Source organism: Pseudopipra pipra, chromosome 6 (genome assembly GCF_036250125.1).
Source record: "Pseudopipra pipra isolate bDixPip1 chromosome 6, bDixPip1.hap1, whole genome shotgun sequence".
Taxonomy (NCBI): Eukaryota; Metazoa; Chordata; class Aves; order Passeriformes; family Pipridae; genus Pseudopipra; species Pseudopipra pipra.
In genome coordinates this window covers 416,481-444,185 of record NC_087554.1, presented here as the reverse complement: position 1 = coordinate 444,185, position 27,705 = coordinate 416,481, and the positions used below count along the sequence as shown (strand labels likewise).

Below are 27,705 nucleotides of genomic sequence, written 5' to 3'. Positions count from 1 at the left end.
GACACGGCAGGACATGGGCACTCGTATCCTAGTCCTGGGAGCACAGGGATAGGGGCTGCGTGGAGTTAGGGGCAGACCAGGAGGGACCAGGGCAGGAGTGGGTCCCCAGGACTGGAGTCAGGGTGACACGCAGGGGACACAGAGGGACACCAGGGGACACCACGACGCCTGGCAGAGCTCGGGGATGTCCCCGCCCCGGGGCCTTGGGACACCGTCGGGAGCAGCACCGGGCGGTTGCCGGGAAGCTGTTGCCACCTCGGGGACACCCCGAAGGCAGGGCTCCCGCTGGGACACGGAGGAGGGTGACACGGTTGTGCCACGGCTGGGGCAGGGTGGCAGTGCCAGGGATGGGGTTCTGCCTGTCCCCTGCCTGTCCCCCTGCCCACAGTGGCTGTGCCATGCCGTGCCATGCTCTCCCATGCCATGCTGTGCCCTGCCATGCCATTCCCTGTGTGCCGTTCTCTGTATGCCATGCCAAGACATGCCATTCTCCTGTGCCGTGCCATGCCATTCCCTGTATTCCATTCCCCGTGCACCATGCCATGCCGTGCCACTGCCCGCGTGCCATTCCCTGCCATTCCCTGTGCGCCATTCCAGCCGTGCGGGTGCGGTCGGGAATAGCTCCCGGGGCCTGCCCCGGCCCTGACATTTCTGCTCCGCGGTGTCAGTTTTACACCGGCCCTGGGTGACCTCGGCTGGCCCGGTCCCTGTCGCCGGTCACTTGTCCCCTACCCCCATCCCTGTCCCCGTCCCGTGTCCCAGTCTCGCTCCCTGTCCCCGTCCCCCCGCGGTGCCATCCCGGCTCCGCAGCCACGGGCCCCCCGCTGTCCCCTTTTCCTGTCACCCCTCTCGGTCCCCCGGTCCCTCCGGTGCCCCCGGTCCCGCCCCGCCCCGCCCCGCCCGGGGCCGCCCCGCCGGGACCGGAGCGGGCAGAGCCACCGCCGGGGTGTGACAGCACCGGGACAGACAGACAGACAGACAGACCCCGACAGTGCAGGAACTGGAGAGGGCAGAGCCACCGCCGGGGTGTGACAGCACCGGGACCGACTGACACCACCACTGCCACCGCCGGTGGGTGCTGGGTGGGTGGGGGTCCGGGTGATCCGAGGGGGGATGTGTTCTTGGGGGGTGCTGGTGTAGGGAGGGCAGGAACAGAGGGATGCAGGCTGGGGTGTGTGCACGTGTGTGTGTGTGTGCACGTGTGTGTGTGTGTGCACATGTGTGTGTGCACGTGTGTGTGTGTCTCTGTGTGTGTGCACATGTGTATGTGTGCACATGTGTGTGTGTGCACATGTGTGTATGTGCACATGTGTGTGTGTGCACATGTCTGTGTGTGTGTGCACATTTGTGTCTGTGTATCTGTGTGTGTGTGCACATGTGTGTGTGTGCACATGTGTGTGTGTGCACATGTCTGTGTGTGTGTGTGCACATTTGTGCGTCTGTGTATCTGTGTGTGTGTGCACATGTGTGTGTGTGCACATGTGTGTGTGTCTGTGTGTGTGCACATGTGTGTGTGTGCACATGTCTGTGTGTGTGTGCACATCTGCGTGTCTGTGTGTCTGTGTGTGTGCACATGCGTGTGTGTGCGTGCACATGTATGTCTGTGCACATGTATGTCTGTGCACATGTGTGTGCGCGCACATGTGTGTGTGCGTGCACGTGTGTGTGTGCACACGTATGTGTGTGTATGCACGTGTGTGTGCATGTGCCCATGTGACAGGGTGCAGGTGATGAGGTGCGGGTGACAGGATGCAGGTGACAGGGTGACGGGTTGTATGCACACGTGTGTGTGTGTACATGTGTGTGTGTGTGTGTGCACGTGTGTGTGTGTGTGTGTGCACAGAGCGGTGTGACAGTGCAGGTGTGTGGGGGGGTGCAGGTGACACGGTGCAGGTGACAGGGTGTGGGTGACAGGGTGAGGGTAACCAGGTGCAGGTGACAGGGTGTGGGTGACAGGGTGCAGCTGACAGCGTGGGTGACAAGCTGTGGGTGACAGGATGCAGGTGATGGGGTGGCAGTGACAAGGCTGCAGGTGATGGTGCAGGGGACAAGGTGTGAGTGACAGTGCGGGTGACAGTGCGGGTGACAGGGAGCGGGTGACAGGGAGCGGGTGACAGGGAGCGGGTGACAGCGCGTGCAGGACCCTGCGGCGCAGCAGCCGCGCTGGTGGCCCCGTGCCTGCCGGTGGTGGTGGCGGTGACGGTGACAGTGACACCGCAGGCAGCTGGAGATAAGCCCGGGGACGTGCGTGTTGGCAGCTCCGCCACGCTGGGGACGGGGGGCCGGGGCGGGGGGGGGCAGAGGGCGTGCCCAGCCTGGGGACACGGGACGGGGGGACAGGGACACCCCGGCGGGCTGAGCCACGCCCCGGGCCCCGCTGTGGCAGCGTGTCCCTCCCTGGCGACGGGGACAGGGACAGGGACACGGACAGAGGTGCCAGCGCCTGGCGCGAGGTGGCAGAGGGGACAATGGGGCTCTGTGTCGCCTAATCCGGGGCACGGGGCCGGGGGTTGGCACCCCGGGGTGGCGCGGGGGGGGTTTAAAGGCCAGACCGGCCGGTGTCCCCTGTGCCAGTTGTCCCCGAGCCCTCGTCCCCTGCGCGCTCTCAGGCCACGGCTCCCGCCCCAAGGTACCGGGGGACACGGCTGTCCCAGCTTGGGGACCGCAGGGCCACCTCCCGGCTGGGGGTGGAGTGGGACAGGGAGGTCCCCAGGCTGGGGGGGGGCGCGGACCTGGAGGGACCCCGGTGGCTGCCTCGTGGATGGGGTTGGGGGGGTTCTTGTGCCATGTCACCGAGTAGTGTGTCCCCCAGCCCTGTTCCCGGGTGCCGGCCACCCCTCGGGGACACCCCCCCGCCGCGTCCCCCTGAGGTCCCGGCACCCCGGGAGGCGGGGGGTGCCTCGGTGCGTGGCTGCCAGCGGGCACCGCTCAGCTCCGTGCCTCAGTTTCCCTCCGTGCCAGCTCTGCCGGGCACCTGCCGGGGCTGGGGACACCCTGGGGGCCGGGGACACCCCGAGGACCTGGGTCTGCACCCCCAGGGCACCTTGGCACCCCCGGGGCTGGGGGTGTTGCCCCCGGCTGTGCTGAGCTGGCACGGGATTACACTAATCCCTGGGCGGGCTCAGCCGGAGGTGCCGGGGCCACCGGGGCTGGCACCGAGGGGAAAACCCGGGGCCACCGTGACTGGCACCGAGGGGTCAATCTGGGGCCGCCAGGGTGGTCAACGAGGGGACAAGCTGGGGCCACTGGAGCTGGCACAGAGGGGTCAACCTCGGGACACCAGGAATGGCACTGTGGGGCTGGCACCAAGAGAACAAACTGGGGCCGCTGGGGTTGGCACCGAGGGGACAAGGTGGGGGCACCAGAGCTGGCACCCAGGGGTGCCCCAGGAAGGGTGTCAGGCTCTGGTGGGTGCTGCGGGAGGGGTTCTCCCACGGGGGGCTCTAGAGGGGGCTCTCGGCACGGTGGGGGTGTGGCCGGGGGGGTGGCAGGTCCCCAAGGAGCCGCACTGACTCCGCCTGTCCTTCTCTTGCAGCCCCTCTGCCACCAGGATGGTGAGTGGCCCCCGGGTGGGGGGTCCGGGCGGAGGTGTGTGCCCACCCCGGGGACCCCGGCGGTGCCGGGCACTGGCGCGGGGCAGCGTGGCGTGCTGTGCCCACCCTCCGCGTGACCCCGCGGGGACAAGGGGACGCTTTGTCCGGGAGCTGGTGGCCCCGGCGGCTGGCACTGCCCCGCTGTCCCCGAGGCGGTGGCGCTGTGCCCGGCGCCCGCAGCCCCCCGGCACCGTGACACCCCCACCCGCGGGTGGCAGCGGCGCCCGGTGCCCCTACGCTGCGTCTGCACCGTGTCCCCCGTGCCCGCCCCCGTGCCACACCCACGCCAGCCCCTTAGATCCCTGTCGGCCCCTCAAACCCGAGCCAGACCCATGCCAGTCCATGGCAACCCATTTAGCCCCGTGCCAGCCTGTTAGCCACATACCAGCCCCTTAGCCCCGTGCCAGACCCGTGACAAGCAATTAGCCCCATGCCAGCCTCATACCACCCCTATAGCAGCCCTTCAGACCTGTGCCAGCCCCATGCCAGTCCCACGCTAAACCACTGGCCCCACACCAAACCCTTAGAGCCGTGGCAGCCCCACACCAGCCCTGTGCCAGCCACGTGCTCTCCCTTAGTCCCATGCAAGCCTCATACTAGCATGATGCCAACCCACTAGCCCCATGCCATCCCCTTGGCCCCATGCCACCGCCATACCAGCCCTTTAGCCCGTGCCAGCCCCACATACCAGCCCCTCAACTGCATGCCATCCACTTAGCTCTGTTCCAGCCCCATCCCAAGCCCCTTATCCCAGTTCCAGCCCCGTGCCACCCCCTTCTCCCCGTGCCAGCCCCGTGCCAGCGCGGTCCCTGCTCCCGCAGCTCTCGATGGCCCAGCCGAGCCCGGAGCGGGTGCCCAGCCCTGCGGAGCAGGAGTGGGCAGGGCCCGAGGCGCTGTGCCCAGGCTGGCTGGAGGACGAGGCCCCCGATGGCGACGTGCCCGGGGACAGCGGGGACCCCGACGGTGCCACCCACGCCTTCGAGCGGCTGCAGAGCGCCCTGTGCCAGGAGGGGCTGCCCCCCACGCTGGACTGCTCCGCGGAGCCCCGCACGGGTGGGAGGCACGGGGGGCACGGCGCCAGGCTGGGGACACGGGGGTGGCACGGGCTGGGGTGGGGGAACGGCGCCAGGCTGGGGACACGGGGGTGGCAGGGACTGGGATGAGGGAATAGTGCCAGGCTGGGGACACGGGGGTGGCAGGGACTGGGATGAGGGAATAGTGCCAGCCTGGGGACACGGGGGTGGCAGAGACTGGGGCGGCACTGGGGGCACAGTGCCGGGCTCGGGACAAGGGATATTTGGGGTCTCCCAGCCGGGCTGGGGTGCCAGGGACAGAGTGGCACCGGGGTTCCCACTCCGGGGCTGTTGACCCTCCCCTTCCCGGCAGGATTTGGCCCGCTGGACATGACCGTTTGCATCCTGGGCTCCCCCACCGCCTTCCTGCCCGTCCTGCTGGAGGGTGGTACCCGCTGCCCAGGTGGGAAAGGTCCCCTTGTCCCCAGCCCTGACCCCACAGTGGGGTGTCCCCAAACCCACCTGTGCTGCGTGACCGGGGCTGGGAAGGAAACTGAGGCAGGGGAGGAGGGTGGCACCGACCCCCCGTGCCCCACTAACCCCAGTACACACCAGTCCAGCAGCAAACGCCACCCCAGGGTGTCAGGGGACGCGGGGCCCTCACTGCCCACCCCCCCCCGCCCCCAGGTGCCATGGTGCTGTGCCTGTCACCCACCTGGGCCAGCCGGGCGCCGTCGGAGTCGTGTCCCGGCGCTTGGTCCCTGCTGCTCTCCCAGGGGGTCTCCTTCAAGGTGGGGGGTCACAGCGCCCTGGAGACCTTCGTGCCCCCCCGCCGTGCCAACTACGTGACCGGGCACGTTCGCGCCGTGGGACCCCGAGGGCGGCTGGGCGGCTGAGCTGGCCCGTGACCTCGACTGCCCCACGGGGGGCTCGGCCCCGCTCGCCCGACGCCTCGAGGACCTGCTGGTCACCCGCTGGGTGCTGGCAGCTCGTGCCAAGCTGCCCGTGCCCCCCACACTGGCCTTCGTCCTGGAGGCTCGGGGGGACCTGCCCGCCGAGCTGGAGGTGCCCGGGGTGAGGCTGGTGAGGCTGCAGGACCCCCAGGGCCAGGACAGCCTGGTGCAGGAGGAGGTGGGCGCCTTCCTGGGGGGCACCGCCATGGAGCCCTACAGCCAGGTGGGCACAGGGGGGCACGGGGGGCACCCACAGGGCGTGGCAGGGGGGTAGGGGTAAGGGGCATGGGCACGGCAGGGCACAGGGGCACGGTGAGGGCACCTGTGGGTCACACACCAGTAGGGTGTCACTGGTGACAGAGGGTGACAACTGTACCGGGGTGGTGGGGTGGCTGTTGGGGTGGCCCTGGGTGGCACATTGGCACATGCAGGTGGTGACCATGGCGTGGGGTGACATGGGGGTACACACAGGTGGTGGGGTGGCTGTTGGTGTGGCACCGGGTGGCACTGGGTGGCACGGGGGTGCTCACAGGTGATGGGGTGGCACTGGGTGGCATGGGGGTGCTCACAGGTGGTGGGGTGGCACAGGGCGATGTGGGGGTGCTCACAGGTGGTGGGGTGGCACAGGGTGACACGGGGTGCCCACAGGGTGACACGGAGGTGCCCACAGGTGATGGTGCGGCCGGCGGGGTGGCGGTGGCGGGGGACGGGCACCCACAGCACCCACCGGAAGGAGGAGGGGGCGGCGGTGGCGCAGGCGGTGTGTGCCCGGCTCCGGGGGCTGACGGAGGAGGACAGCGTCCTGTTGGAGGCCATGGTGCCCACCGCCCGCCTGCCCCTGCCCCCCCCACGTAAGGCCCCCGCCCTTGGGCGCCCACCACCCCGGGGGAGGGGGGGAAGGGTCCCCCCAGGTCCCCCTGGCTGTGCCAGCCATGTGTCTGTCCCCTGGGGTGGGTGGGTGGCTGGAGGGTCATCGGGATGCCCAAACTCCAGACATCCTGGGGGTGGGCATGAGGGTGGTCGCCCTGGACCCCCATGGTCCCTGGTTGGGGGGGGAAGTCACCCTGGACCCCCACGGTCACCTGGGGTGAGAGGGAAGGGCACCCTGGACTCCCACGGTCTCCTGGGGTGGGAGGGAAGGTGACCCCCCTTTGCCTCCTGACAGTCCCCTGGGGCTGGGGGTGACAATGACCGTGCTGTACCCCCCACTCCCCTGGGGCTGGGGTTGGCCAGGGCCACCGTGGTGCCACGGGGGGGGTGCCCAAAGCCCCCGGAGGAGGGGGGGGTTGGGCAGGGACAGTGCCTGCCCTGTCGCTCGCCCCCCAGGCAGCCCAGCCCCGCGGCTGCCCGTGGCCCTGCGCATCTGCGCCCTGCTCTGCAGGTCCTGGGGGGACCGGCCCCAGCTCTGCCAGGTACGGTGGGTCCCCAACCCCTGGTGGCCCCGCACGTCCCCGAGCTATCCGTGTCCCCAAGCCCTGGTGGCCCCGCACGTCCCCGAGCTATCCGTGTCCCCAAGCCCTGGTGGCCACGTGTGTCTCCACGCCCTGGCGGCAGCCCCTGTTCCCCAGGCTATGGCACAGTAGCCCAGGTCCCCATGCCCTTGTGGCCCTGTGTGTTCCCAGGCTGTGGTGGCCATCCGTGTCCTGGTGGCCCCACATGTCCCCAAGCCATGGTGGCACCCGGTGCCATGACAGCCCACATCCCCATGTCCCCTGTCTATGGTGCCCATCCATATCCCAGTCCTTGGGTCAATGTGTCACCCCACGTCCCCCTTCCCTGGTGGCAGCTGGGTCCCCAGGCTATGAGGTGGCAGCCACCACTCCCATACCTGGCGGCAAGGTAGTCACCCTACCTCGTGTGGCCGTCCGTGTCCCCGCGCCGCCGTGGCAGCCCACGTCCCCGGGCGATGGGGTGGCAGCCGGTGTCCCCACGGCCGCGCCGGTGTCCCCGCAGGTGGCCTGCGCCGTGGGACGCGCGGAGAGCCCGGTGCGTCACGGGGCGGCGCTGCCCCAGGGCCTGGACTCCAGCCTGCAGCAGTGGGGGGTGGTGGCCCCCAGCCAGCGCCAGGCGCTGGCCACGCGGCTCCGGGAGGCCGCCGAGGCCGCCATGGCCGCCCTCCTGGCCGCCGAGGCCGAGCTGAGCCCGCAGCAGCGCGGCGGCACCCGCGCCCGCACCGACATCCTGGGTGAGCGCGGCGAGGGGCGGCGCCGGTCCCCGAGGTCACCCCGCGGCGTCGTCACCGTCACTGTCACCGTCCCCAGGTGTGGACTTCTTGCTGGCGTGCGTGGATGACGCCCTGGAGCTGGTGGCCCTGGCCACCAACAGCCAGCGGTGCCTGGAGACCTGCGTGCTGGCCGAGGCCATGGGGCGCGCCGTGGGGGAGCCCGCCGGGGACCTGCCCCGGCTGCTGGCCGAGGCCATGCTGCACCGGGCGCAGTGTCACCTGGTGGAGGGCAAGGACATCCTGCTCATCGGGGCCGGCGGCGTCAGCAAGAGCTTCGTCTGGGAGGCGGCTCGAGAGTACGGGCTGAAGGTGAGGAGGGTTTGGGGCGCTGCCCTCCGGAGGTCTCGGAGCGCACGCCGGGTGCCGCGTCCCGGCCGGTGGCGCTGGGCGTCCCGGCGACTCCTCTTCTGGCGACGCAGATCCACCTGGTGGAGTCGGACCCGGAGCACTTCGCGGCGGGGCTGGTCCAGACCTTCCTGCCCTACGACAGCCGGGAGCACCGGCGGGACGAGGAGCACGCGGAGCGGGTGCTGGAGCTGGTGCGCTCCCGGGGGCTGCGGCCCCACGCCTGCCTCTCCTACTGGGACGACTGCGTGGTGCTGGCGGCGCTGGTGTGCCAGGGCCTGGGGCTGCGCGGCTGCTCGCCCGCCGCCGTCCGCGTGGCCAAGCAGAAGAGCCGGACCCACCAGCACCTGCAGCGCTGCCGCCGCGGCCGCCCGCCGCCCGCCGCCTTCGCCGTGCCCTGCCGCCGGCTGCAGAGCCACGGCGACGTGGAGCGGGCGGCGGGCGCCGTGCCCTTCCCGGCCGTGGCCAAGCTGGAGTTCGGGGCCGGAGCCGTCGGGGTGCGGCTGGTGGAGGACGCCGGGCAGTGCCACGCGCACGCGGCGAGGCTGTGGCGGGACCTGCGGGACGACGCCGACCACCCGGGCATCGGGCTGGGCTGGGGCAACGCCATGCTGCTCATGGAGTACGTGCCGGGCACCGAGCACGACGTGGACCTGGTGGTCTTCGACGGGCGGCTCGTGGGCGCCTGGGTGTCGGACAACGGCCCCACGCGTGTCCCCGCCTTCCTGGAGACGGCGGCCTGCCTGCCCTCCTGCCTGCCCGCCGACCGGCAGGCGCAGCTGGTGCGGGCGGCCCTGCAGTGCTGCCGGGCGTGCGGGCTGCGCGACGGCGTCTTCAACGTGGAGCTCAAGCTGGGGCCGGGGGGCCCGCGGCTGCTCGAGATCAACCCCCGCATGGGGGGCTTCTACCTGCGCGACTGGATCCGGGAGGTCTACGGCCCCGACCTGCTGCTGGCGGCGGTGCTGGTGGCGCTGGGGGTGCCGCCGGTGCTGCCCGCCCGCCCCGCGCCCCGCGCCCACCTGGCCGGGGTGATGTGCCTGGGCTCGGAGCACGGCGCGGCGCTGGCGGGCGGCGGCGGGATGGAGGCGCTGCGGGAGCTGCAGGGCCGGGGGCTCGTCCGCCTCAACCGGCTCTTCGAGGAGGTGGCGGGGGACGGCGAGTACGAGGAGCCGCTGCTGAGCGTGGCGTGCGACGGGGCGACGCGGGCGGAGGCTTGCGTGCGCCTGCTGGGGCTGTGCCAGGCGCTGGGCATCGACTCCCCGAGATACCCCGTGGAGCATTTCTTGTCCCACTTCAAATAGCGCCGGGCAGGCAGCGGGGACGGCGGGGGGAAAGCGGGGCGAGGGCGCGGGGAAAGCCCACCCGCCGCCCCGGTCCCCCCTCCCGCCGCCCCGCTCCCCGGCATCCCCCCGGCACTCCGCCCCACCGGCCCGCCATCCCGTGGCCTGGCACACCGCCCCCTGGCACCCCCCCGCTGCCCTGGATCCCAATCACCTGCCCTGCTATCCCACGCCCTGGCATCCACACACTTCCCTGGCGGCCCATCCCCTGGCATCCTGACACCCCACCCACCGGGATCCCCCCATTAACCTGGCACCCCAAGCCCTGGCACCCCTCTTCTGCCCTGGATCCCAATCACCTGCCCGGGTACCCCGTTCCTTGACACCCACCCACTCCCCTGGCACCTCGTTTCCTGCCATCCCCCCATTACTCTGTTATCCCATCCCCTGCCATCCCCCATGTCCTGGCACCACATTCCCTGGCATCCCCTTCCATCCTGGCACCCCCCCATTACTGTGGCACCCCCTTCCCTGTCATCCCTGCATTACACCGCTACCCCTTCCCCTAAAACCCCCCTCTCCCAATCCAGGCACCCCGTGTCCTCTTCCACCATTCCCTGCCATCCCCACCGTGTCCTGGCACCCCATGCCCTGGCATTCCCCCACTCCCCTGATCCCCCTGCCCTGGCACCCCCATTCCCTGCTCCCCAACATCCCCCTTCCTTCCCTGTCCCCCCCGTCCTCGCAGCTGGGGGTCCCGTGCCCCTCCCATGCCAGGGACACTCAGGGGGACACCGAGTGGCCCTGTGCCATCCTGTGGCGGGGGGGCAACCAAGGGATGCCCAGAGGCCCCTGAGCCACCCCACCTGAGCAGCCTGAGGTGCGTTGGCACCTGCTGGCACGGGGAGACCCTACAATAACATACCAGCGTGGGGAGACCCCACAGCAACAAACCAGTGTGGGGAGACTCTGCAATAACAGACTGAGGTAAGGAGACCCCACAACAACACACCTGGAAGGGGAGACCCCACAACAACACACCTGGAAGGGGAGACCCCACAATAACACACCTGGAAGGGGAGACCCCACAACAACACACCTGGAAGGGGAAACCCCCTAATTACAAACCATCATGGGGAGACCCCATAATAATAAAGCAGAATGGGGAGACCCTACAATAACAGACCAGCGAGGGGAGGCCCCACAGTAACAGACTGAGGTGGGGAGACCCCACAATAACACCCTGGAAGGGGAGACCCTACAATAACAAACCAGCATGCAACAAAACCACAATAACAGACCAGTGTGGGGAGACCCTACAGTAACAAAGGGGCACCCACGGATTCCCTGGAGCAGCTGAGAAGGTCCTCTGGGGAGAGACTTGTGTGGGGAGCCCCTGTGATATATAGGGCTGTCACTGGGGAGACCCTACAATAACACCAGCGACCACACAATAACATCAACATAGCCCCTGTAGTGCCTGAGACCTTAGAATAACACTAATGACCCTACAATAACACCCACCTCCTGTAGCAACCCTGACCCTACAATAACACCAGAGACCTTACAATAACACCCAGCCCCTCTAGTGCCCCAACCCTACAAAAACACCACTGCCCCACAACCCTATAATAACACCCTACAAGTAACACCCGACCCTACAATAACCCCAGAAACCCTACAATAACATCCATCCCCACAACCCTACAAAAACACCACTGACCCTACAGCAACACACGTCCCCACAAAAACACCAACCCCTACAACCCTACAATAACACCAGAGACCCTACAATAACACCCAGCCCCTGTAGTGCTTGAGACCCTGCAATAACTCGAGAGGCCCTAAAATAACACTCAGCACCCAGGGCCCCCACAACCCTACAATAACACCAGAGACCCTACAATAACACCCAGCCCCTGTAGTGCTTGAGACCCTGCAGTAACTCGAGAGACCCTACAATAACACTAGAGACCCTACAATAACACCCAGCCCTCACAGCCCCCACGACCCTACGACACCACCAGTGCCCCCCCAGGCCCACTCGTGGCGGAGAGAGGGGGGGGCCGGGAGGGGCTTCCCCCCTCCCTTCCTAACCCCCTCCTCTGACGTCACGGCGGCCCCGCTGACGTCACGGCGGCGCAGCCCGGGCGGGGCGGGGCCGGGGCGACCCCCAGTAAAGGCTGTGAGCGGCTCTGTCCTTGTCCTTGTCCCTGCGCCACCCCCGGGGACCCCGTGTCCCCCCTTTACCGGGGACACCGGGGCACCCCCGTGACGCGGCGGGGCGTGTCCGTGGGGGCGTGTCCTTGGGGGCGTGTCCGCGGGGGCGTGTCCGCGGGGCGGGTCCGTGGGGGCGTGTCCGTGGGGGCGTGTCCGCGGGGCGGGTCCCCGGGGGTCCCCGCGCGGCGCCGTCATGGCGGGGGTGTTCGACATCGACCTGGAGACCGAGGAGGGCAGCGACGGGGACGAGCCCGAGCTGGGCGCCGTGAGCCCACCCCGGGGCGCGGGCGGGGGGGGGGACGCGGGGGGGACACCCCGGGATCGGGACCCCCCAGCGCCGGCGGGGGCGGGGGGCGGCGCGGCGGGGACGCGGGGCACCGGGATCGGGACGGGGCGCGGAGCGGGGACGCGGCGGGGACAGCGGGAGCGCGGGCGCCGGGACACGCGGGGCTCGCTCGGAGCCCGGCGGGGCGGGCGGGGGGCTGCGGGACGGCGGCGGCGACAGGGACGGGGGTCCCGCCGGTGGCGGGGCGGGGGCTGCCGCCGCGCTGTCCGTGCGGCACCGGGGGCAGCCGCGGGTCCCGGGCGGGCAGCGGGTGGCTCCCGCTGGGCAGGGCCCGGCCTCGGCCCCAAAACATCCGGCAGGGCCGGCTCGGCGCTGCCTCGCCCCGCGCTGCCCGTGTCCTGCCCGTGTCCTGCCCGTGTCGCGCCTGCCACGGGTCCCCTTCCTATCCTGGGTCCCCAGCCTGCCATGTGGCCCCTCCCTGCCGTGGGTCCCCTCCCTGCCTACTGTGGGTCCCCTCCCTGCCTGCTGTGGGTCCCCTCCCTGCTGTCCTGGGTCCCCTCCCTGCTGTTGTGGGTCCCCTCCCTGCCATGTGTCCCCTCCCTGCTGTTCTGGGTCCCCTCCCTGCCATGTGTCCCCTGCCTGCTGCCGTGGGTTCTTTACCTGCCTGCCATCCCGCCCCGGGTCCCCTGCCTGCCATGAGTCCCCTGCCTGCCGTGGGTCTGCTGCCTCCCTGCCATCCCACCGCGTGTCCCCTCCCTGCCGCCGCCCCCCTGCCCACCGTGCCCCCCCCGCCCTCCGCTGACTGTGGGTCCCCTCCCGCAGGAGATGGAGCTGGAGCCCCGAGGGAACGGCCTGGAGTAAGTGGGGGGCAGGCAGGGGAGGGAGGGGCAGGCAGGGGACAGGCAGGGGGTCCGTCCCTGCTCACCCCCTCTCCCCCCAGGCCGGTGGGACACTATGAAGAGATCGAGATCTCGGAGAGCAGCGTCAACAACGGCCCCGAGCACATCGGGCCCCACTGCTTCGAGCTGCTCCGAGTCCTGGGCAAGGGTGGCTACGGCAAGGTGGGGGCACAGCGGGCCGGGGGGGTCCTGGCAGGGGCTCCAGTGCTGCTCCACAGCGTCCCCAACCTTCCCTTCCCGCCCTCCCAGGTGTTCCAGGTCCGCAAAGTCCAGGGCACCAACACGGGGAAGATCTTTGCCATGAAGGTCCTGAAGAAGGTAGTGCTACCCCTGCCCGCCCCCCCCCATCCCCCGAGCCCCCCCCCGGGGACCCCCCAAACTCCGCACCCCCCCCCCTCCCCAGGCCAAGATCGCCTGCAACGCCAAGGACACGGCGCACACCCGGGCAGAGAGGAACATCCTGGAGGCCGTCAAGCACCCCTTCATCGTCGACCTCATCTACGCCTTCCAGACGGGCGGCAAGCTCTACCTCATCCTGGAGTGCCTCAGCGGTGAGGGGAGGGGGGCCGGGGCGCGGGGGGCTCAGGGAGCCCGGGGATGCCTTAGGGGGGGTCTCAGGGATGGTTCCCGGGGTCACAGGGGTGGCTCAGACAGTCCCAGGGGTGGCTCAGGGGATCCAGGGATGGCTCTCGGCGTTCCAGGGGTCACTCAGGGGGGGTCCAGAGGTGGTCAAAGGGGGGATTGCTTGGGGGGGTCCAGGTATTGCTCAGGGACTCCCCAGGATGGCTCACGGGATCCCAGAGGTGGCTAAAGGGGTCCAAGGGGTGGCTCAGGGGGTCCCGGGGATTGCTCGGAGGGTCTCGAGGATGGCCCTGAAGGTCCCAGGGATGGCTAAAGGGTTTCCAGGGATGGCTCAGGGGGTCCCAGGGATGGCTAAAGGGTTTCCAGGGATGGCTCAGGGGGTCCCAGGGATGGCTAAAGGGTTTCCAGGGATGGCTCAGGGGGTCCTAGGGATGGCTAAAGGGTTTCCAGGGATGGCTCAGGGGGTCCCAGGGATGGCTAAAGGGTTTCCAGGGATGGCTCAGGAGGTCCCAGGGGGGTCCCAGGGATGGCTAAAGGGTTTCCAGGGATGGCTCAGGGGGTCCTAGGGATGGCTAAAAGGTTTCCAGGGATGGCTCAGGGGGTCCCAGGGATGGCTGAAAGGTTTCCAGGGATGGCTAAAGGGTTTCCAGGGATGGCTAAAGGGTTTCCAGGGATGGCTCAGGGGGTCCCAGGGATGGCTAAAGGGTTTCCAGGGATGGCTCAGGGGGTCCCAGGGATGGCTAAAGGGTTTCCAGGGATGGCTCAGGGGGTCCTAGCTTTGGCTAAAAGGTTTCCAGGGATGGCTCAGGGGGTCCCAGGGGGGTCCCAGGGATGGCTAAAGGGTTTCCAGGGATGGCTCAGGGGGTCCTAGGGATGGCTAAAGGGTTTCCAGGGATGGCTCGGGGGGTCCCAGGGATGGCTAAAAGGTTTCCAGGGATGGCTCAGGGGGTCCCAGGGATGGCTAAAAGATTTCCAGGGATGGCTCAGGGCGTCACAGGGATGGCTAAAGGGTTTCCAGGGATGGCTAAAGGGTTTCCAGGGATGGCTCGGGGGGTCCCAGGGATGGCTAAAGGGTTTCCAGGGATGGCTCAGGGAGTCCCAGGGATGGCTGAAAGGTTTCCAGGGATGCCTCAGGGAGTCCCAGGGATGGCTAAAGGGTTTCCAGGGATGGCTCAGGGGGTCCAACTCGGGCTCTGTTTGCAGGTGGAGAGCTCTTCATGCAGCTGGAGCGGGAGGGAATCTTCCTGGAGGACACGGCCTGGTAGGGATGGGGGGGTGGTAGTGGTGGGCATGGAGAGGGGAGTGGGCGCCCCAACACCGCTCTCAGCCCCCCCATCCCGCCCCAGTTTCTACCTGAGCGAGATCACACTGGCTCTGGGTCACCTGCACTCCCACGGGATCATCTACCGGGATCTCAAGCCGGAGAACATCATGCTCAACAGCCAAGGTGGGCTTGGGGGGGGGGGTCTAGGGGGCTTGGGGGTTCTCCAGGGATGGTGCTGACCCCCCCCATCTCCCTCAGGGCACATCAAGCTCACGGATTTCGGGCTGTGCAAGGAGTCAATCCACGACGGAGCCGTCACCCACACCTTCTGCGGCACCATCGAGTACATGTGAGGGGGGTGCAGCGCTTGGGGGGTGCGGGGGGGGTGTCTGCCGTGGCCCCCCGCCCGCTCAGGGACCCCCCCCGCTCCTGGCAGGGCCCCCGAGATCCTGGTGAGGAGTGGGCACAACCGGGCGGTGGACTGGTGGAGCCTGGGAGCCCTGATGTACGACATGCTCACCGGATCGGCAAGTCCCGCTCCTGCTCCTTCCTCCCCGGGGGCCTGGGGGGGTCTGACAGGTGGAGGGGGGGGGTCCTGAAGGTGGGTGGGGGTCCTGGAGAGGGGTCCCTGCCAGGAGGAGCCAGGGCCCCCTGCTACTCACAGGATCAGCAAGTCTCACTCCTGCTCCTTCCTCCCTGGGGGTCATTGGGTGAGGGGTCCCAGAGGTGGCTCGGGGGGTCCCGAGGGTGGGTGGGGGGTCCCCACCTGGGTGACCCCTAGCCTTCCTCGCCCCCCTGGCTTTCCCTCACCACGTGGTGCCTCTCTCAGCCCCCGTTCACCGCCGAGAACCGCAAGAAGACCATCGACAAGATCCTCAAGGGCAAACTGGTGCTGCCCCCCTACCTGACCCCCGACGCCCGCGACCTCCTCAAGAAGGTGCCCCCCCCAAACTCCCCTCGCCTCCTCCCACCCTTTATTTAAGCAGATTCTACCAAAACACCTCTCCCATTCCCCCCTCCAGCCCTATTTCTCTTCCAGCCCTATTTCTCTCTTGCAGTTCCTCAAGCGAAACCCCAGCCAGCGGGTGGGGGGGGGCCCGGGGGACGCGGCCGACGTGCAGGTACAGGGGTGGGCAGGGGGTGGGTGGGGGTCGGGTGGGACCCCCCCCGTCCTGCCTGACACCCCCCAATCCCACAGAAACAACCCTTCTTCCGCCACATCAACTGGGAGGACCTGCTGGCGCGCAGGCTGGACCCCCCCTTCAAACCCTGCCTGGTACGGAGGGCGGGCAGAGGGGGGCAGGGAGTGTTTTGGGGGGGGGTCCCATGGGAGCACCCGCCGTGTCCCCACAGCAGTCAGAGGAGGACGTGAGCCAGTTCGACACCCGCTTCACCCGCCAGACCCCCGTCGACAGCCCCGACGACGCCGCCATCAGCGAAAGTGCCAACCAGGCCTTCCTGGTAGGGGGGGCACAGCCCGGGGGGGGCCACCCCCAGCACCCCCAAACCCCCCGCTGACACCCCTAAAACCCGCAGGGCTTCACCTACGTGGCCCCCTCGGTGCTGGAGAGCATCAAGGAGGGGTTCTCCTTCCAGCCCAAGGTGCGCTCGCCCCGACGCCTCAACAGCAGCCCCCGCACCCCCGTCAGGTACTGGGGGGGCAGGGAGGGCTCAGGGGGAGAATGGGGGGGCTGGGGCGGCTGGGGATGGGGGCATCAGGGTGGGCACCCAGGGGCAGACAGGAGGCAGTGCTGGGGCTGCAGTGGGGGGGTGCATAGAGGTTGGGGGGCTCAGCATCCCCATCAGGTACCCGCCCCATCCTGGGGGTACGAGGGGGGAGTGGGGAGGCGGTGGGGTGGGGCTTTGGGGTGTTTTGGGGTGGGGGCATCAGTGTGGGCACCAAGGGGGAAAGAGAGTGGGTGGGGGTCCAGTGGAAAGGTTCATGGGGTATGAGGGGGGCTTGGTGCCCTCGGGGCTGGGGAGGGGCACTGTCTGTGCCCCCCGTGGGTGCCCCTCTCACCCCCCGCCATGTCCCCCCCAGCCCTGTGAAGTTCTCCCCGTTCGAGGCGTTCAAGCCGGTGGCCTCGGGGGACCCCATGGAGCTGGGACCCCCCCAGGCCCCCCCGCCCGAGGGCACAGCCCCCCTGCCCATCAAGCCCTCCGGGGGGGCCAAGAAGCAGAAGGGGGGCCGGGGCCGGGTGCCCAGGTAGGGGTGGGAGGGTGGGGTGGGGCGGGGGGGGGCCTGGTGCCCCCCACGGGGTGGGGGGGGACCCCACGGTGCTGCTATTGCTCCAGGGGGTTCACCCCCCCCATCCAGCACAGCCCCCTGCCTGCCGGCCTGGGGGGCACATGGGGCCCGCCCAGGGGTGTGGCCCTTGGGGCGTGGCCTTTTGGGGCGCGGCCCCTGGGGGCGTGGCCCCGCTGCTGGACCTGTGCCAATTAAAGGACTTGCCGAGGCCGTGGTGGTCCCTGTGCTGGCCATGGGGGGGCCCGTGGCGGGGGGGGCGGTGGGGGGAGTGTTGCCCTGCCAGGGTGGGACCCAGGCTCCACCCCCTGTGTGGTGCCACACCCCTTTTGTGCCACACCCATTTCCCCGGCTTACCCAGGCAGCCAAAACTGGTCAGAGCTGCTCTTTATTGGCCGGTGCCCAGGCCCGCACAGCCAATCGGGAGCCTCTGCTGGGGCAGAGGAGGGGTCCCTCTGCTGGCAGGGCGGTGACATTGTGAGGAGGTGACATCCTGGGGAGGGTGACATCGCAGGACAGGGGTGTCAGAACGACGTGACATCACAGGGCGGTGGCATCACGTGGGAGGGGTGTCGAGGTGACGTCAGAGGGTGATGACATCGCGAGACAAGGACGTGACGTCGCAGGGTGGTGACATCACGGGGCGGTGGTGACTTCACACGGTGGTGACATCGCAGGGCGGTGGTGTCATCACGGGACGGTGACGTCACGGGGCGGCGCTGACTCGGCAGGGCGGCAACATCACAGGGCAGTGGCATCACGGGGCGGTGACATCTCACGGCAGTGGCGACACGGGGTGACATCATAGGGTGACATCACAAGGTGATGTCACGGGGTGACATCACGGGGTGACGTCACAAGGCGGTGACGTTTGGCCGCGTGTCCTCCCAGGCCGCCGTCCCCGAGAAGGGGCGCAGGTCACTGAGCAAGGCCTCGGCGCTGCCCCCCGCCCCCTGCCCCGCGCTCGGGGGGCTCTCTCCACCCTCCAGGGCCGGGGATGCCTCGGCCTCCTGCTCATCCTCCTCTTCATTCGCCGCCTCCTGCTCTTCCTCCTCCTCCTCCTCCTCCCGCTCCGGCCTCCTCTCCAGGCTCCACGGCATCAGCTCCTCGTCCTCGTCCCTCCCGGCCACCTCGGTGTCGGCGTCCCCGGGTGCCTCGGCGGGGTCCCCCAGCGCCCGCAGCCGCTGCCACCGTCCCCGCAGCAGCGCCAGGGCCCGGCGGCCCAGCGGCCAGGGGTGGTACCGGCCGGCCGAGAGGCGGCACAGGTGGTGCCAGGCCAGCGCCAGGCACAGCACCAGGCACACCAGGACCCCCACCAGGGCGCCCACCGCCCGGTCGCTGCGGGCCCCCGCGGGGTCCCCGGCGGCCACCGGCCCCGCCAGCGCCAGCAGCAGCGGGTGCCACCGCGGGCCAGCCTGGGGGCGAGGGCAGGGGTCACCTCCCTGTGCCTGGCACGGGGCCCAGGCCTTCCCGGAGCTGGGCAAAGGGCAGCGGGGACAGGGGACAAGGGACAGGGGGAGGGAGGTGACCCCTGCAGCGGGGACAGGAAGCCGTGGGCGGCGGGTGCTGTGGCACCTGCAGGTGCTGGGGCAGAGGAGCCGGGTCCTGCCGCCCCAGGTTGCTGCACAGCTTCCCCCCCGCACCCCTCACCCCTTCCCATAGTGCTGCAGCCCCATAGAAACTGCCCCTCCAAAGCTCTAGGGTCCTCCCCAAACCCGGCATTCACAGCCTTCACCGGAGACCCCAACCCCCAACCCCACCATGGTAACCTGAGCCAATGCCACCGTGCTCCCCTGAACCCCCCAACCTGCCCCTGAACCCCACTCTGCTCCCCTGAACCCCCCAACCTGCCCCTGAACCCCACTGTGCTCCCCTGACACACCCAACTTGCTCCCCAACCCCTCTGTGCTCCCCTGAACCCCCCCACCTGCCCCCCAATCCCACAGTGCTCCCCTGACACACACAACCTGCCCCCGAACCCCACAGTGCTCCCCTGAACCCCCCAACCTGCCCCCCAATCCCACAGTGCTCCCCTGACACACCCAACCTGCTCCCCAGCCCCACCATGCTCTCCTGAACCCCCCAATCTGCCCCCCAATCTCACCGTGCTCCCCTGACACACCCAACTTGCTCCCCAACCCCTCTGTGCTCCCCTGAACCCCCCCACCTGCCCCCAAACCCCACTGTGCTCCCCTGAACCCCCCAACCTGCCCCCCAATCCCACAGTGCTCCCCTGACACACCCAACCTGCTCCCCAGCCCCACCATGCTCTCCTGAACCCCCCAATCTGCCCCCCAATCTCACCGTGCTCCCTTGACACACCCAACTTGCTCCCCAACCCCTCTGTGCTCCCCTGAACCCCCCCACCTGCCCCCAAACCCCACTGTGCTCCCCTGAACCCCCCCACCTGCCCCCCAATCCCACAGTGCTCCCCTGACACACCCAACCTGCCCCCCAACCCCACCATGCTCCCCTGACACACCCAACCTGCCCCCCAACCCCACCGTGCTCCCCTGACACACCCAACCTGCTCCCCAGCCCCACCGTGCTCCCCTGAACCCCCCCACCTGGCCCCCAATCCCACAGTGCTCCCCTGACACACCCAACCTGCTCCCCAACCCCACTGATCTCCCTTGATCCCCCCATCCTGCCCCTCAACTACCCCATGCTCACTTACCTCCCCACCTGTCCCCCTGAACTCACCACAGTACCCTGACCCCCCCAACACACCCCTCCAACCCCACTGTGCTCCCCTGAACCCCCAAACCTCCCCCCAACCCCTCCATGCTCCCTTTATCCCCCCACCTGTACCCCAGCCCCCATACTACCCTGAACACCCCAAACCTGCCCCCCAAACCCTCCATGCTCCCCTTCTCCCACCAGTATCCCAACGCCCCCATACTGCCCTTATCCCCCCAAACTTGCTCCCCCAACCCCCCCACACTCCTCCAATCCTCCCAGCCTGCTCCCCAACCTCACCGTGCTCCCCTGAAGCCCCCAAACCTCCCTCAACCCCACTGTGTTCCCCCCAACCTGTCCCCCCCACCCCATCCTGCTCCTGAGCCCCCCCAAACCTCTCCCCAACCCCCAAAACCTGCCCTCCCAGCTCTAGCACCACCAGGCCCTGCGCCCCACACCCAACTATGGAAGGGGGACCTGCCCAGGGACCCCCCATTGCTGCCCCCCACACCCTCCAAAACTGGAGGTACCCGAATTTGAATGAAACTCAGCCACCCCCACCCTGCCTCCACGTTTTGCGGGGGGAAACTGAGGCTGGAGAGGAACCCACCCTTCCCCCAGCTCAGTCTCAGTTTGGGGGATCCCCCCCGAACCCTCCCGCGTGTCCCCAGCCCCCCCCCGTCCCTCCCTGCCCGTTTTTGGGGTGCTCACCATCAGCGGGTGCTGCCGGAGCGGGTCCCGACGCCGCGGGCGCGATGCCGAGATGAGGGGGGGGAGCCCCCCCAACTTCCTGCCCCCGCGCAGCGGATGTTTCGGAGCGGGGGGAGGGGAGGTGCTGCACCCCCCCCAACCCCCTCCCTACCCGAAGTGCCCCCCAACTTCCTGCCCGAGGCGCTGAGCCCCCACCCGTGACCGCCGCGCCTTCCTGCGCCCCGCCGGGTCCCCTCCCACGGGTGGCACCTGCAGCTTTCGGAGCTCCCTGCCCCCCTCCTCCCCGAAAGAGCCCCCTAACCCCACAGCCACCCCCCCCCCCAAACCCCCACAGCCACCCCCACAAACCCCCAGCCCCCCCATGGCCCCTGGAACTTTTCTTATAAATCCTTTATTTGGAGTGAAAATATAGTTTTTGACCCTGCACTGGAATGGAGGAGGGAACACGATAAGGAGGAGGAAGGGGGGGGAAAGCCCCCAAAATATAGGGGGGACAATATTTCACAGTTGTAGGGGTCAGATCATGCCCTGCCCCGTAGGAAGAGGGGCAGGACACCCCACGCAGGGACTGGGGGGTGCAGGGGGCAATGTTTGATCCCAGGAGCAACCCCCAGCCCGAGGACACGGGGGTGGGAATGGTCCATGATTTGGGGAGGGGGGCAGCACCCAGTAAGGCAATGGGGGGGGGAGCCCCCCAAGGGGAGAAGGACCCAGAGCGGGGTGAGGGGGCACCCCAGGGGTGGGAGGGTGCGGGGTGGGGGGTCCCTGGGGCGCAGGCGTGGTCCCTGGGGCGGTGGTCCCTGAGGGGGTCCCTAGACGTGGCCGTTCTCGAGGCGGCTGAGCTGCTCCTCCAGGCGGTCGATGCGCTGGCCCTGCTCGGCCACCAGCGCCCGCAGCGCCGCCACCTCCTGCAGCACCTCCTCCAGCCGGCCCCCCTGAGGGACAACACCCCACCCCCGTGAGCCACGCCCACACGGGACACGCCCAACAGCGCTCCGCCCACTGCCACGCCCACCACACGCAGCCCAGCCCGTTGGCCCAGCCTGGGCACATTCAAAGCACACCCCACCAATCCCCCACTCGACCTTTATCGCACCCCCCCCCCGCTGCCCCCAAATTTATACACACCCACTGTGACCACACCCATTGCACCAAATGGCCACACCCACCCCACCCACCTGCCCCCACCCAGCTGCTGCCACGCCCACTCTGGAGATCCCACCCACGTCACAGCTCCATCCAGAGACCCCACCAGTCCACAGCCACACCCACAGAGACCACACCCACTCCACGACACCCACCCCACACAGGCCACACCCACTCCATAGCCACACCCACAATGACCCCACCCATTCCCATGTCCCACCCACAGAGACCCCTCCCACTCCACAGCCCCACTGCCAGAAACCACGCCCATCCCACTGCCCCGCCCACTACCTTCCTCGCCCATCCCACAGAGACCACACCCATTTAGACCCCACCCACCCTGACCCCCTCACCGTGGCGGTGCCGGTTCCCAGCGTTCCCAGTGTTCCCAGTGCCGGGGGCGCGCTGAGCCGGGCGGGCGCGGGGGCGGCGGGGGCGGCGGGGGTCGGCGTGGTGGCGGCCCCGGCGGTGGCGTGGCCGTCGTGCAGCAGCGCCCGCCGGCTCACCTTGAGGTCCCGCTGCTTGGGGGGCACGTAGGCCTGGCGCAGGGACACCAGCACCGGCCCCGCCGTGCGCCCCGCCACCCACTCCTCCGCCTCCATGGCCGCCTCCGGGCCTGCCGTGTCTGGGTACAGGTCGTCCTGGAACAGGTCCGACTGCCCCCCGCCCGCGGTCAGGGCGGGGGGACACTCGGGGGGAGGCACCCCGGGGAACCCACACGTGCCCTCAGTGCGGGCCCCCCAACTCCCAGGCACCGTGTAAAACCCAGGGACCCCACACACACCCCGTGGGGACCCTCAGGCAGGCTCACTGGGGACACCCACACCGGCCCCATGTCCCCCAGTCAGGGACCCCACACACAGATCATGGGGAGCCTCACCTAGGGACCCCACACACAAACCCCATGGGGAGCCTCACCCAGGGACCTCATACACAGATCCCAGGGGGAGCCTCACCCAGGGACCCCACACACACCCCGTGGGGACCCCCAAGCAGGCTCACTGGGGACACCCACACTGGCCCCATGTCCCCCAGTCAGGGACCCCACACATAGACCATGTGGGGACCCTCACCCAGGGACCCCACACATAGACCATGTGGGGACCCTCACCCAGGGACCCCACACACAGAACCCATGGGGAGCCTCACCCAGGGACCCCACACAGATCACATGGGGATCCTCACCCAGGGACCCCACACAAAGACCCCAGGGGGAGCCTCACCCAGAGACCCCACACACAGACCATGGGGATCCTCACCCAGGGACCCCACACGCAGACCACATGGGGACCCCAAACAGATCTCATGGGGACCCCCCCCCCCAGGCACCATGTTTCACCCAGGGACCCCACAAAGGCCCTATGGAGACCCCACCCAGACACCATGTCCTGCCCAGGGATCCACCACGAACCCCATGGGGACCCCCACCCAGTTACCAGGGACAACACAAACCCCATGGGGACCCCCATCCAATCCCCCTTTCCTGCCCAGGGACCCCACACAACCCCCACAGGGTGCCCCCCACCAGGGACCACCACCCACCCCCCTCCCCCTGCCCAGAGCCCCCCACCCCACGGACCTTCCTTGGCACCGTCATGATGATGGGCTCGCACTTGCGCTCGTGCAGCTTGTAGAACCTGCCGGGGGGGCACGGGGGGGTCTCAGGGGAGCCTGGGGGGGCACCAGGGGGGTCCCTCACCTCGTCCCCCACGTCCCCCACGCCCACCTGGCGATCTCACACTTGCTGACATCCAGCCCACGCTTGGGCATCCAGCCCATTCCCCGCTGGGGCTCCTTGCTGGTGAAGGTGTTGAGGAAGTGGATGTAGGGGGGCTCCTCCGTGATCTCGAAGTACCGGATGCTCGAATCCCCCTGGGGACACGCCGTTAGGGGGGTCCCCGTGTTTCGGGGGGGCCCCCAGCGGGGCGGGGGGTCACGGTACCTTGCCGCACACGTAGACCACGTTGGTGTCGGGGTCGTAGAAGGGCAGCAGAGCCCCGTTGCTGGAGTCCAGCTCCTGCAGCCCCATGGGCTCCTCCAGGTTCTCCTGGGGCGGGGCGGGGGGGTGTGAGGCACGTGGGGACCCCCGCAGCGGTCCCGTGGGACCCCCGGGGCGCCGCTCACCGTGTCCCACAGCGCCAGCTGCCGCTCGCTCATGCGGCTGAAGCCGGTGGTGAAGATCTTGCCGTCGGCCAGGAAGATGGCGCGCATGGGACGCGCCCCCTCGTGCGCCCGCTCCTTCTCCTGGGGGACAACGGGGCCGTCGGCGGGGCCGTGGTGCCACGGCCAGGGCAGGGAGAGGGGGACAGGGGTGCCGAGGGGCGGGGGACAGCAGGGGACAGCAGGGGACAGGGTGTGTCCCACGGGACATCGGGGAGCAGCAAGGGACAAAGGCAGGGAACAAGGGAGGAGCACAGGGGCACAAGGACAGGAGCACCCAAGGGACACAGAATGGTGGGGAACAGCAGGGGACAAGGGCAGGGAGCTGGGGACGGGGGAAAACCATGGGATAGGGGACAGTGGGGAACAGCAGGGGACAAGGACAGGGAGCTGGGGATAGCAAGGAACGTGAGGGCACAAGGGCAGGGAGTGGGGCACAGGGTCACCCAAGGGATAGGGGACAGTGGGGAGCAGCAGGGGACAAGGGCAGGGAGCAGCAGGGGACAAAGGCAAGGCCCAGGGAACGAGAGGGAGCACCAGGAGACAAGGACAGGGAGCAGCAGGGAAAAGTTAGGAAGCAGGGGACAGTAGCACCCAAGGGACACGGGACAGTGAGAAGCACCGAGGGACAGGTGCCCCAAAGGGACAGTGGGGAACCAGGAGACAAGGGCACCCAAGAGACACCGTGGGACAAGGACAAGGTGCAGGGGCACCCAAGGGACAACAGAGCACACCAGAGGGCACAGGCAGGGGATTGTCCCCCAAGAACCAGTGCGGGCCGGTGCCCCGGTGCCACGGGCAGGGTGACAGTGCCCCGGGGGTACGGGGACACTCACAGCCACCACGGTGCCGCGACGGGGGTCGATGACACGGACACTCTTGTCCTTGCAGGCGGTGCAGAAGCGGGAGCCGTCGCGGCTCCAGCTGACGCTGTAGATGAGGTCGGGGTGCAGCCCCTCCAGCCGGTACAGCTCCTCCGCCGTGCCCACGTTCCAGATCAGCACCACGTTGTCGCAGCCTGGGGGGCACCACGGGGGTCACCCGGGCCGTGTGACCCCCCCCGTCCCCGCGGCCCCGCCGTGGCCCCCCCATACCTGCGCTGAGCAGCACGTTGCGGGCCGTGGGGTGCCAGGTGACGATGCCCACGCGCTTGGAGTGGCCCTCCAGGACCACCACCGGCTCTGTCAGCGGCTGGCTCAGCCCGTTCTCCGGGATCTGCCACACCTGGGGGGACGTGGGGCACGCTGAGCAAAGCAGGGGCAGGCACGGGGCCGCCCCCCCGGTGCCCTCGGCACCCCCTCACCATGACGGTGCAGTCCTCGGAGCCGCTGGCGATGACGTGGTCGTTGTGGGGGCACCAGTCGATGTCGAGGACGGGGCCCGTGTGGCCGCACACGGTGGGGTACGACTTGTCGATGCGGCCGGTCTGGGGGCACAGGGACATCGAGGGGTGTCACCCACCAGCACAGACCACCCCCCCGTTCCCTGGTGGCACCCCCCCGGCGTCACCTTGTGCAGGGGGAGGACGAGGAAGGCGCCGCCGCCGCTGGCCTCCACGATGATGGCGACGAAGGAGGGGTTGACGGCGCAGAAGGTGCTGTCCCAGGTGACGCGGGACACGCGGATGTCATCGTAGCACTGCTCCGTCTTCACCGGCTGCCCGAACACGTGCCGGAATTTGCTCTGCCGCACCACCTTCCGGAACGACATGGCTGGGGGGGCACCCCCGGGGCCACGCTCAGCCACGTGGGGACACCCCAAAACAAGGGGCAGGGCCACCGGGGAAGCGGCACCTGCTCCGGGCTCGCCGCTGTCCTCTGCCCTGGGTAAAGGGCGGCTCAGCCGCTCCCACAGCCGGGAATCGGGACACACACCCCGCACACCCACCTCCCTGCCCGGCCCCCTGGGGGAGGGCTCAGGGGGCACCCCTGCAATGGGGGCTCTGAGGGGGACAGGGAATGTCCCACCCGGGATGGGGACAGGCATAGGGACAAGGATGTCCCCCTGGGTAGAGGGGTGGGGATAGAAAGGGGGACAGGGACAGCCCAGTGGGTCAGGGGACAGGGATGGAGATGGGGACAGGGGTGGAGATGGGGACAGGGGTGGTCCTGGCTGGCTATATAGGGACATATAGGGTGGCCCTGTGGGATAAGGAGTCAGGGACGGGGTCAGAGATAGGGACAGGGACAAGAAGAGGGCAGGTATGGGGACAGAGGTGGCCTTGCTGGGTGTGGGGACAGTGATGGGGACAGGGATAGGGACGGGGTCAGAGATAGGGACAAGGACAAGAAGAGGGCAGGTATGGGGACAGGGGTGGCCTTGCTGGGTGTGGGGACAGTGATGGGGACAGGGATAGGGACGGGGGAGTGGTCGGGAATGAGCATGGCCTCGTTTGGTATGGGGACAGAGATGGGGGACACGGATGGGGACAGGGACAAGGACGGGGATGCAGGGCTGGTGGTGGCCCTGCTCGGCACGGGGACAGGAATGGGGACGGGGCAGGGATAGAGACAGGGACGGGGATGGGGACAGGGACGAGGATGGGGACAGGGACGGGGTCGGGGACGTGGGAAAGGGGTGGCCCCGCTGGGCGTGGGCACAGGGACGGGTTCAGGGGCAAGGATGGGGACAGGGATGGGGACAAGGATGGGGACGGGGACAGGGATGGGGACAGGGACAGGGGGTGGCCCCGCCGGGAACGGGGACAGGGACGGGGCTGCCCCCCCCCAGGAAGGCGGACGGGGGGCGCGGCGGGGGTCGGTGCCGCACTCACCGGCGGGTCGGTGCCCGGGGGTGCCCGGGGGTGCCCGGTGCCGGTGCCGGTGCCGGTGCCGGGGTCGGGGGCGGCGGCGGCGGCGGCGGCGGCGGCGGGGCAGGAAGTGAGCGGGGCCGCCCCGCGCCTGCGCACTGGGACGGGGGAACGGGGGGCAGCGGGACCCTGCGGAGACACCGGGGGGGGGCACCCGGGCGGGGACAGCGCTGTGCGGGCACCGTGCGAGTCACCCCACGGACACGGGCACCGTGCGACAGGGTGACCCCACGGACACGGGCACCCCATGGGACAGGGTGACCCCACGGACACGGGCACCCCATGGGACAGGGTCACCCCACGGACACGGGCACCCGTGGGACAGGGTGACCCCACGGACACGGGCACCCGTGGGACAGGGTGACCCCATGGACACGGGCACCCGTGGGACAGTCACCCCATGGACACGGGCACCCCATGGGACAGACACCCCACGGACACGGGCACCCGTGGGACAGGGTCACCCCATGGACACGGGCACCCTGGGACAGTCACCCCACGGACACAGGCACCCCGTGGGACAGGGTGACCCCACGGACACGGGCACCCGTGGGACAGGGTGACCCCATGGACACGGGCACCCATGGACACGGTCACCCGTGGGACACGGTCACTCATGCGACAGTCACCCCACGGACACGGTCACCCATGGACACAGTCACCCCACAGACAGGGTCACCCATGGACAGGGTCACCCGTGGGACAGGATCACTCCATGGACTGGATCACTCCATGGGACAAACTCACCTGTGCGACAGTCACCCCATGGACACGGTCACCCGTGGGACACGGTCACCCCATGGGACAGGGTCACCTCATGGACAGGGTCACTCGTGGGACACGGTCACCCCATGGACAGGGTCACCCATGTGACAGTCACCCCATGGACACGGTCACCCGTGGGACACGGTCACCCCATGGGACGGGGTCACCCTATGGGACAGGGTCACTTGTGGGACAGGGTCACCCCATGGACAGGGTCACCGATGGGACAGGGTCACCGATGGGACAGGGTCACCCTATAGGACAGGATCACCTGTGGGACAGGGTCACCCCATGGGACAGGGTCACCCCATGGACAGGGTCACCCCATGGGACAGGGTCACCCATGGGACAGGGTCACCCCATGGACAGGGTCACCCCATGGGACAGGGTCACCCCACAGGACAGGGTCACCCCATGGACAGGATCACCCCATGGAAGGGTCCCCCTGCACGGGGTCACCCATAGGGTACATTCCCCGTGGGCAAGGTTACCCGTGGGACAGAGTGACCCTGTGGGCAGAGCCACCCGTGG

General features: G+C 68.9%; 4 protein-coding genes across 10 annotated transcripts; 2 read left to right on the top strand and 2 right to left on the bottom strand.

The window, feature by feature from the left end:
* Positions 1-340: 340 nt before the first annotated feature.
* CARNS1 (carnosine synthase 1) lies at positions 341-9,537 on the top strand. Its single transcript, XM_064659807.1, is given in 11 exon segments — positions 341-1,071; positions 3,536-3,554; positions 4,415-4,646; positions 4,980-5,069; positions 5,294-5,490; positions 5,492-5,782; positions 6,230-6,410; positions 6,886-6,971; positions 7,513-7,744; positions 7,821-8,092; positions 8,203-9,537. Coding segments are annotated over 10 exon segments (2,811 nt in total). The 5' UTR covers positions 341-1,071; positions 3,536-3,551; the 3' UTR covers positions 9,430-9,537.
* A 2,221-nt stretch (positions 9,538-11,758) lies between these two features.
* Positions 11,759-17,117, top strand: RPS6KB2 (ribosomal protein S6 kinase B2). 7 transcript variants are annotated; one of them, XM_064659847.1, is made up of 15 exons: positions 11,759-11,893; positions 12,737-12,771; positions 12,855-12,975; positions 13,063-13,131; positions 13,217-13,364; positions 14,599-14,656; positions 14,723-14,842; positions 14,918-15,008; positions 15,096-15,186; positions 15,489-15,596; positions 15,682-15,780; positions 15,858-15,935; positions 16,016-16,120; positions 16,196-16,308; positions 16,701-17,117. In XM_064659847.1, the coding sequence occupies exons 1-15, from the start codon at positions 11,822-11,824 to the stop codon at positions 17,100-17,102; spliced, it is 1,710 nt and encodes a 569-aa protein (XP_064515917.1). In that variant the 5' UTR covers positions 11,759-11,821; the 3' UTR covers positions 17,103-17,117. The 7 variants fall into 7 exon arrangements, with proteins under 7 accessions (XP_064515917.1, XP_064515918.1, XP_064515916.1 ...); XM_064659848.1 differs by having other exon boundaries at positions 11,760-11,893; positions 15,718-15,780; positions 16,013-16,120; XM_064659846.1 differs by having other exon boundaries at positions 11,760-11,893; positions 16,013-16,120.
* Positions 17,118-17,276: 159 nt separating this feature from the next.
* On the bottom strand, positions 17,277-18,667 carry PTPRCAP (protein tyrosine phosphatase receptor type C associated protein). Its single transcript, XM_064659755.1, has 2 exons — positions 18,640-18,667; positions 17,277-18,549 (listed from the first exon to the last, which is right to left on the bottom strand). Exons 1-2 carry the CDS (start codon positions 18,665-18,667, stop codon positions 17,759-17,761), a joined length of 819 nt encoding a protein of 272 aa, XP_064515825.1. The 3' UTR covers positions 17,277-17,758.
* Positions 18,668-20,959: 2,292 nt separating this feature from the next.
* Positions 20,960-26,490, bottom strand: CORO1B (coronin 1B). Its single transcript, XM_064659869.1, has 11 exons — positions 26,374-26,490; positions 25,110-25,312; positions 24,904-25,026; positions 24,695-24,824; positions 24,437-24,618; positions 23,565-23,684; positions 23,383-23,487; positions 23,167-23,312; positions 23,020-23,077; positions 21,794-22,096; positions 20,960-21,229 (listed from the first exon to the last, which is right to left on the bottom strand). The coding sequence occupies exons 2-11, from the start codon at positions 25,308-25,310 to the stop codon at positions 21,107-21,109; spliced, it is 1,491 nt and encodes a 496-aa protein (XP_064515939.1). The 5' UTR covers positions 25,311-25,312; positions 26,374-26,490; the 3' UTR covers positions 20,960-21,106.
* Between the last annotated feature and the right edge of the window lie 1,215 nt (positions 26,491-27,705).